At 34.5% G+C, this 10,000-nt stretch overlaps 1 protein-coding gene across 1 annotated transcript in view; it reads left to right on the forward strand.

Moving 5' to 3' along the window:
• The window catches only part of LOC135226662 (zwei Ig domain protein zig-8-like), a 22,227-nt gene extending 14,792 nt beyond the window's left edge, over nt 1-7,435 (forward strand). The window contains exons 4-6 of the mRNA XM_064266374.1: nt 1,171-1,298; nt 1,802-1,970; nt 4,290-7,435. Coding sequence (XP_064122444.1) covers nt 1,171-1,298; nt 1,802-1,970; nt 4,290-4,411 — 419 coding nt within the window. The 3' untranslated portion in view covers nt 4,412-7,435. The remainder of the gene's footprint in view (nt 1-1,170; nt 1,299-1,801; nt 1,971-4,289) is intronic.
• The last annotated feature ends 2,565 nt before the right edge of the window (nt 7,436-10,000 follow it).

Below are 10,000 nucleotides of genomic sequence, written 5' to 3' on the forward strand. Positions count from 1 at the left end.
CCATAAAATTCTGAAGATCTGTATCGGTCTATATGTTAGGTAAATCTCCCGTGAAATTCTGAAGCCACCTTAATCTTCGATGCTTTAGTTTCATTCCCCATAAAATTCTGAAGAATTGTAACGGCCCATATGTTAGGTAAATCTCCCATGAAATTCTGAAGACACCTTAATCTACCATGTTTTAGTTTCATTCGCCATAAAATTCTGAAGATCTGTATCGGTCCATATGTTAAGTAAATCTCCCACGAAGTTCTGAAGACACCTCATTCTACCCATAAAACTCTGAAGATCTGTATCGGTCCATATGTTAAGTAAATCTCCCACGAAGTTCTGAAGACACCTTAATCAACCGTACATTAGCTTCATTCGCCATTAAATTCTGTAACGGCCCATGGGTCAGGTACATCCACGAAATTCTGAAGTTATCTTAATCTACCATACCCTCAATCTCCCTTTAAATTCTGTGGATTCCTTAATCTCCCATACATTAGTTACAGCTTTCATCTAGATTTGAAGGTACCATAATCTCCCATGCCTCAGTTACATCTCCCGTCAAATTCTGACGCTCCCGCAATCTCCCATACATCTGAAGATCAAGTAATCTCCCACAGTTCTGAAGAACCCCTCATCTCCCACAATTCTGAAGATCCAGTAATCTCCCACAATTCTGAAGACCCAGTAATCTCACACAATTCTGAAGGCCCAGTAATCTCACACAATTCTGAAGACCCAGTAATCTCACACAATTCTGAAGACCCAGTAATCTCACACAATTCTGAAGACTCATTAATCTACCACAATTCTGAACACTCAGTAATCTCCCACAATTCTGAAGAACCCCTAATCTCCCACAATTCTGAAGACCCATTAATCTCCCATACATCTGAAGATCAAGTAATCTCCCACAATTCTGAAGACCCATCTCCCATCAACTTATGAGGACCAATCTCCCGTCAAATTCTGAAGACCCATTAATCTCCCACAATTCTGAAGACCCAATAATCTCCCATACCTCAATTTCATCTCCCTTTCAAATTCTGAAGTGCCCACTCCCATAAAATTCTGAAATGCCATCTCCCATAAAAATTCTCAAGTGCCCCTACTCTCCCACAATTCTGAAGACCCAGTCATCTCCCGCACCTCACTCACTCCAATCTCCCACCATTGCAGAACCAGAGACGGTGATCGTTGGAGGACCAGACGTCTACATCAACACTGGGAGTCGATTGGCTCTCACCTGCAGCGTCAAGTACAGCCCGGAGCCGCCTGCATTTATATTCTGGTTCCACGATGGAAAGGTGGGTGTTGGTTGGGGCGTTTGGGAGGTGGGCGATTTGGGTTTTGAGGGCGTGAGATGATTCATGCTCTCTCTCTCTCTCTCTCTCTCTCTCTCTCTCTCTCTCTTCTCTGTTAAGAAATAATATTTCCCTATTGTTCTCTCTGTCAATAAGCAAAGTTTCCCTACCTTTCTCTCTGTGAAGAAGTTATATTTCTCTCTCTCTCTCTCTCTCTCTCTCTCTCTCTCGGAATAATATTTCCCTGCCTTTCTGTCATGATAAAAGACTCCTTTCTCTTTCTCTGTATATATAAATTCTCTCTCTCTCTCTCTCTCTCTCCTCTCAAGAATAATCTCTCTCACTCTCTCTTTCTCTCTGTAAAGAAATAACACTGGAATTGGCAATCTTCGCTCCACTAACTTTACATATTCTTTGATGTCACAATCTACCTCATCATTGTTTACAAAACTTTAAAGTCCATTCACCCAGTCCTCTTCTTCTTCTTCTTCCCCATTCATAAACAGCTGGTCAGCTACGACAGGACCCGTAGCGGAGTCGTAGTATCTACGGAGAAGGGAGTGGTTACCACATCCAGGCTCCTGGTTCAGTTTGCTGAGCCACGCCACACAGGTGTCTACACCTGCTCGCCCGCTAATTCGAAACCGAAAAACGTCAACGTACATGTGTTGGCTGGTGAGTGGTTTAGTTTTTTTTATTTTAGTTTTTTTGTAGTTTGAATGTACTCAGTTTTTTTAGTTTTTAGTTTTAGCAACATTAATGATTTTTTGTAGTTTGGGTTTGTTCCCATGTTTTTAAACGTGTGTTGGCTGGTGAGTGGTTTATTTATTAATTTTTAATTTTTTTAGTTTTTTTTGTAATTTGAATGTACTCTGTTTTTTTTTTTTTTAGTTTTTAATATTATCAACATTAAAGATTTTTCTAGTTTGGGTTTATTTCCAGGTTTTTAAACGTTTTCTTTATTTTAGGAACCTTTAATTTTTGTTTGTTTGTAGTATGAGTTTGTAAACTCATGATTTATAAAGTAGATATATTTTTAATCATTATCTCACCTTCTTTTTGTTTATGTTTGTATCCAAAATGTAATCAAATGAAAATATAGCTTTAATAGTGACCTCCCTTCCCCCCTCCTCTCTCTCTCTCTCTCTCTCTCTCTCTCTCTCTCTCTCTTGTATCTCAAGTTTAATATCCTCCAGTTTAAAAAATCGATAAGATATCTTGCTTTCTTTTTAACACCATTTTAGCCACGCACCCAAAGCGGGATAAATTCAAAATTTAAGATAAAAGTATTTCATATTATAGATTATAAAAATCCTGGAAAGATAAATATATAAATTAGAAATGAGATTATTATAAATACTAAAACTAGAAATATTTAATAACATCATATACCAGAAATCATATTAATAAAAAACAAGACAAATAAAAAAAATAATAATCAGTGTAGCCTAGAAATATTTGATAACATCAATGACAGACATCAAAGTAATAAATATTATATTAATCTAAAACAAGATAAATGAAAAAAAAAAATCAGTTTAGCCTAGAAATATTTAATAATCAATGAGAGAAATCAAAATAATAAATAATATATTAATCAAAAACAAGATAAATGAAAAAAAATAATAATCAATTTAGCCTAGAAATATTTAGTAACATCAATGAGAGAAATCAAAATAATAAATATTATATTAATCAAAAATAAGATAAATAAAAAAATAATAATCAGTTTAGCCTAGAAATATTTAATAACATCAATGACAGACATCAAAATAATAAATATTATATCAATCAAAAACAAGGTAAATGAAAAAATAATAATCAGTTTAGCCTAGAAATATTTAATAACATCAATGACAGACATCAAACTAATAAATATTATATTAATCAAAAACAAGATAAATGAAAAAAAAATATAATCAGTTTAGCCTAGAAATATTTAATAACTTCAATGAGAGAAATCAAAATAATAAATATTATTTCAATCAAAAACAAGATAAATGAAAAAATAATAAATATCATATTAATCAAAAACAAGATAAATTAAAAAAATAATAATCAGTTTAGCCTAGAAATATTTAGTAACATCAGTGACAGAAATAAGAATAATAAACATTATTCAAAAACTAGATAAATAAAAAAAAAAAAAAAAATTTAGCTCTAAAAGACACAGTCGAAAGATACTTTCTCTAGGTAGAAATATTGAATCGAATGAACACAGGACAAAAATATTATTATCCTCTCGAAACTCAGAGGCATTTCCCCACACTCTTCCGGCAAAATGCGCAAAGCATCAACGAGCCACTGGAAGAAAGCATCAATCTTTTATTTTGAAATGCTTGGATGGCAAAGGACATCACCATCATCATCATCTGCTTGCAGCTGTTTCCCAGGTGCAAAGGGAAATGAAACTTCACACCCACGGTAGATTAGCGTTTTCAAATTCTGCACAAATGTCAACAATTTTTGCAATTTTTTATTTTTATATTTTTCACTATTCTGTCTCAGGATTGATTGCGTGCATACCACACACACACACACACACACACACACACACACACACACATCATATATATATATATATATATATAATACTATATATATATATATATATATATATATATATATATATCACCATTGCATCAATGTAAAACAATCGCAAATCTTTGTTTTTCTCTCATTGCTGTTAGAGCGATATGTTCACACACACACACACACACACACACACACACACACACACACACACACACACATATATATATATATATATATATATATATATATATATATATATATATATATATATATATGTGTATAGAATAATAAATTTTCCAGATTCACACACACAGTTTCATCAGTATAAAAACAGCCCTCTGTCTCTTAAACACCGCCTCCCCCCACAAACAAACCCCCCGACCCCCCCAAAAAAAACAAAAGTATCGGTGGACCGACCTAATGCAAATTTTCCCCCTCTCCCAATCTTCCCCCAAACAGGTGACAAGCCAGCAGCCATCGTGCACGAGAATAACAGCGCTGAGGTGACGGTCGCATCCCCACACCTGTACAGCTACGTCTTCAGTACAGGTCTGGTCCTGCTGCACCGTATCGCTTTGTAAATAAGCTTAACACTCCCTAGCTGCTACTGCTGCTAACCTGCTGCTACTCTGGCGTGTTCACTTGAAGATATAACAGAGGAACAAGAAGAAAACTCGTCAAGTTTTAGATTTTTTCCCACAGAAAAGTTTCTGTCAATCTTCTGGTGATTTCATGGTATCCCTCTGCCCCTGAAATTGGACCTACAGTATTCCAAGACCTCCCTTACCCCATTCTTCCCAACCACCCGTGCCACTCCCCAAGTATGAATAATATATACCCTTCACCACCCTCCCAAATTATTCCCCCCGACCATGAACAATCATCGCAAGCGTTGGCAACGTTCTTCGCCACAAAACAGACAGACTCAAAGAAGGGGATTATATATATATATTTTGATACGCACGAATAAGGGAACACACGTCAGTTAATTTTGTATGAGAAGCATTACTCAGAACTATATGCTACGCGCTCACATTTTTTTTTTTCGAATCTAAAAACGAGAAATATATTTAAAAAGGGGGAAATCGTGGGGAGAATCTTGTACTAAAGCTTTTGACCGAAAAAAAAAAAAAAAGTATTTTTTCGTAAACTGATGATGCCTACGACGAAGAACCTTATAGTGCTTAAAACGTACAAACGATGATGACCTCTTACGAACTTGCTTTCAATGATTTTCGATAAGCCAACAAAGGAAAACAAATGACGGACGATTGTGGAAATGAAACGACATTTCCTAAGTGGGCCCCAGAATGGCGCTCGAGACCAAAAGAATTTGTTCAGTGTTGACCAACCACTTTATGATCTGTAGTGATACGTGTTTTAGAGACAGTTCCGAAATATATAGACAATTTCCAACAGAAAAGTGAAGGAAGAATGGGAAGAAAGCGACGGACGATAAAAGGAGGACAGGAGAATGATATTCAGGATAAAGAATTGCTGTAATAATAATGATCAACATTCTGTAGGATGGTTGTTTTGATCAACATGCATAGACTCGTTTCCAATACATTCCCCGAAGCCAAAATAAACGGAATAATTGGATCAGGGTTGATCCAAAGTATTTATCGAGAAATAAGGGAGTCTGTTTCAATGAGCGAGTGTAAGAGAAATTTAACATTATATAGTGAATTCGCATTTCTGTCAATGAAAAGGAAACATTATATACGAGAATTTCTTCCATAGTGAATGTGTTGAAGATATCAGATTTGGCCCGGTCACATTTCTGTTACGGATCAGTGATTTTTATTCGATTTCTAATAAGTTTATATACACATATATATTTCTGGAAATCTCTGATATATCTAATGTATCGATCAATGTCCGTACCTCTGTGCCCGATAAGTAAGTTATTGGCCTTCTCTTTTGCATTCCTGAATGTTTTATGTATTCAAGTAGACTGCTACGTAATCTTAGTTATGGATGTTATGAGTTATGAGTTTCAGTAATTTGTTATTTTTCTGATTTAGAAAAAAAATAACCGAAAAAAATTTTATATGAGATTTAGATCGTCGTTTCTACGGCGCTGATTTGTGATACCTTATTCTTAAAGATAAAAAAAAAAAGAAAAATTTAATTGTAACCAATGATGGAATGCAGTAGAGAGGAGAGTCATCTGGAGGAGAATCAACCTGAAAGTCAATTTTGTTGCAAATCACAAGTAATGTGGTCTGGCTCTTCTCCCGCCTACTTCATGTACCCATTTTATAAGATTGAAATAAAATTCAATATCTAGCCATTTTATAAGATAGAAGTAAAATTCAATATCTTGCCATTTTATCAGATTGAAATAAAATTCAATATCTAGCCATTTTATAAGATTGAAATAAAATTCAATATCTTGCCATTTTATAAGATTGAAATAAAATTCAATATCTAGCCATTTTATAAGATTTTAAATAAAATTCAATATCTTGCCATTTTATAAGATTGAAATAAAATTCAATATCTAGCCATTTTATAAGATTTTAAATAAAATTCAATATAGGCTATGTAAGTGAACTGAAGAAAGCCAAACCACCATGACCATCAGAGTGCAAACTGGAATATTTAAGGTACTTTGTGGTAAGGCCAGTTTGGGAGGAGTTTAAACAGGTCATCATGAAACAAAGTAAATATCTACCACAAATTCCCATGCGTTCTTAACATAACAGATGATCCAGAGATATTTGCTGTATTTATGAATATGTGTCAACCTAACCTGTCGCAATCTCCTGACTCCCTCTATTTTTTAAAAAATTGAATTTATCTCTGTATTTGGGTTCTGTGTTTCATCTAAACGTCATTTCTCTATGACTCATGTGAATTTTAGGCTTAAATCGAATTAGAGTAAAGACTAAGTGCAAAAAAATAAATAAATAAATAAAACAAAAACAAAAAAATTGAATTCCGAATGTGGTCTGAGTTATGAAATTAGAAAAATTATATGCTCACAATTACATACACACATATATATATATATACAATATACATACATATTTTATGTGTACTGGGAACAGGGTGAGCATCTATACAGGCGTGTATTTTGTTATTCATAGAGAAATACTGATACATACATCTACGTAAATATTTACAGGTCAATGAATCTGGTATTGTGATACCTTCAGCTTGAAACGTACGATATTAATACAAACACATACATACATATTTTAGATACAACGCGAGTGGAATGAATACCTACACAGGTGTGTATGCGCATACTCATACATGGATAAATACCGAAGTACACCCGCTTAAGTATTTATAGGTATTGTGATACTTTCACCTCGAAATTGACAGTACGGAATGACGGAAGCATATGACGATGTTTACGTTTTGCAAAGGTTAACAAAGGGTTAACAAAGGTTAGCCTGAATTCCCGTTTAAAAGTAGATAGCCACTGTTAGCCTTAGGAATAATAAGTGTCTCATCTTCAACTCGAAATGAAAGAAGAAGAAGAGGAAAATGAAAAAGAATTTCGGATATGGACCACCCTGTGACGTAAGGAACCAACCGCACATCATCGATGGTAAATGAATTTCATCATACATTATATATATATATATATATATATATATATATATATATATAATATATATATATATATATATATATATAATTTTTTTTTTTTTTTTTTTTAAGTGACTGACGCACTTCCTTTTTGGAATAAAAATTTTAAAATTTATTTAACTAGAAAAAATATGTTACGATATTTTGAATGATGTATATATATAAAAATATATATATATATATATATATATATATATATATATATATATATATATATATATTATATATATGATATAAAACATCAGCCACACTCACCAGATTAGTGTCAATAAAACAGCCACTCGGTGGACTCTTGACTTCACAATTCCTTAATTGTTTTGGGATACAAAGTCAACTGAAAACCTTGAAATGCTGTAACAGAAATTATTATCATCCAGACATTCTCCTACCACAGCAGGAATCGAACCCGTATTAGGAGAATTTCATGAATTTTTTAAATTCTTGTTTCAGATTTCAAAGCTTTCAGTCACTGCTTCCAGAGGCTTTAAGATAGGAAGAATTTAAGGACCCATAGCCACTGGCTGTCTTATTTACACACGAATATATGTACGCGTGTAAGTGTGTATGTATGGATGTATGTTTATAGCTCTCGTCATAATTAGCATTCCGAGATTTTTTTTTTTTTGGTCAGTCAAACAGGGAGCAAAGTGTTTCATTCCACTCGAAATACAGAGGGTTCCTAATTATTTTCTTTTCTATAAATAACATAGCTTTATTATCCTAGAATTGTACATAATTGTTACCTATAAATGTGCAAATTTTATGTCATTGTTTATATGGGGACCTCTACGATGGCCAGATTTCTTTGATATATATTCTGTATTAGAACAGAATATATATATATATATATATATATATATATATATATATATATATTATATATATATATATATATATATATATATATTGTGACGAAGTCTGGCATCTTGGAGGTCATGAGACTCTGTGTGTGTGTGTGTGCATCTACTATTTCAGTCATTAAATGTATATAAGTGTAAAAGCAATATATCTAATGTTTCTAAAATTGCTTCCCCATATCCAAGGCAATTGTAAATACTGTACATAACTGTATTTGTCCAATTATATATTTTTGTAAAATAAAAATGTGAAATTCGGTTTATGGTGTTTTACTGAGTTCATTCCTCACTCGAAGGTTTCATTAAAAATTGTGCACAAGTTTTATAGGCGTTGGAATACTTGTCTTGTAAACCTTGGGACTTATAATCTCTACTCTTATGCAATATTTCGAATACGTGATGATACTGTGATGTTTCTGTTAAGTTATATATGTTGCAAAATATCTTTCACTTAACTGTTGACCAAAGTTCATGCGATGAACGAGGCACTTCCTCTCTTGTGACATCAAAATTTGAATGACAAAGTGTTAAAAAGAATGATCAGCCTTCCATATGACATCATGAATTCTTCTCTCAGAAAAACATATTAAAAAACAAGGCGTGATCCAACCTTCAGCTTACTCGGTGGGTGCTAAAATCTATGGTCAAATAGAGCGTTGTTTCACTAACGAAAATTACAATAAATTCGCTATATTTTATAAGAAATAAATTTTCTAAATTGTTTAAAATGAACAATAATATTTATATTTTCATTCTAATAAATAAATCATAAATATCCTATCATAAAATTCCTGTATCCTTAACTCAATGCGAAATACCTTTTCCATAACTTTTTAGGCATTTCCTTTGGGCATTCTTACCCCCTAAACAAGAACAGCAACAACAAAGTAGTTTGTAGGCATACTCCCCGAGAAAGCAAAAAATGGACTGCATAGACGTTTATCCAAACAACAAGGCAATCAGCATTTGTCCAGGCGATCTTTACTCCTCCAACAAAACAGCTCGAAGAAGAACAACCAGCGCGAAACAGCATCTCGAGAGAAAGAAAGCAACACAAATCTCCCGGCACTGGATCTAATTCGTCCGGACGTCTAAGATTAAACCTGCCAAGGCTAAGAGAGACGGATTGGAATTCAGATCCCACCCTGTCTATACCGCTAATTTATCAGCCCCTCGAGCAAATTAGATTCCACTTTTGAGAACGCCCCACCGGCCACCACAAAAGATTTCTCCTCCTCCTCTTCCTCCTCCTCCTCCCTCTCGTCTGGTGGCTGGTGGCCTCTCACTCTCTCTCTCTCTCTCTGAGGAAAACGTGTGTGTGTGTGATAATTGCTCTTATAGTCTCTCTCTCTCTCTCTCTCTCTCTCGGCCAGTTTTCTTCCACCTTCTATTGGCTGGTGTCTGACATCTCTTTAACCTCTCTCAACCATATTGCTCCGAGGATCGGTGTCGCCCACTTGGTGTGAATTTCCCTGGAAGACTAATGACTCTCCTCTCCTCTCCTCTCTCTCTCTCTCTCTCTCTCTCTCGTTGAAAGAACGAGACGACGAGTGGCCAATTCACTCATTTCGGGGATCTTCAAGAGGTGAAGCCTTCGTGGTGGCAGGAAGTACTTCAATTCAGTTGAGGAGTCGATGGACAGGGGACTATAGAAGAGGGGAGAGAGAGAGAGAGAGAGAGAGAGAGAGAGAGAGAGAGAGAGAGAGA

Source organism: Macrobrachium nipponense, chromosome 15 (assembly GCF_015104395.2).
Source record: "Macrobrachium nipponense isolate FS-2020 chromosome 15, ASM1510439v2, whole genome shotgun sequence".
In the NCBI taxonomy this organism is placed as follows: Eukaryota; Metazoa; Arthropoda; class Malacostraca; order Decapoda; family Palaemonidae; genus Macrobrachium; species Macrobrachium nipponense.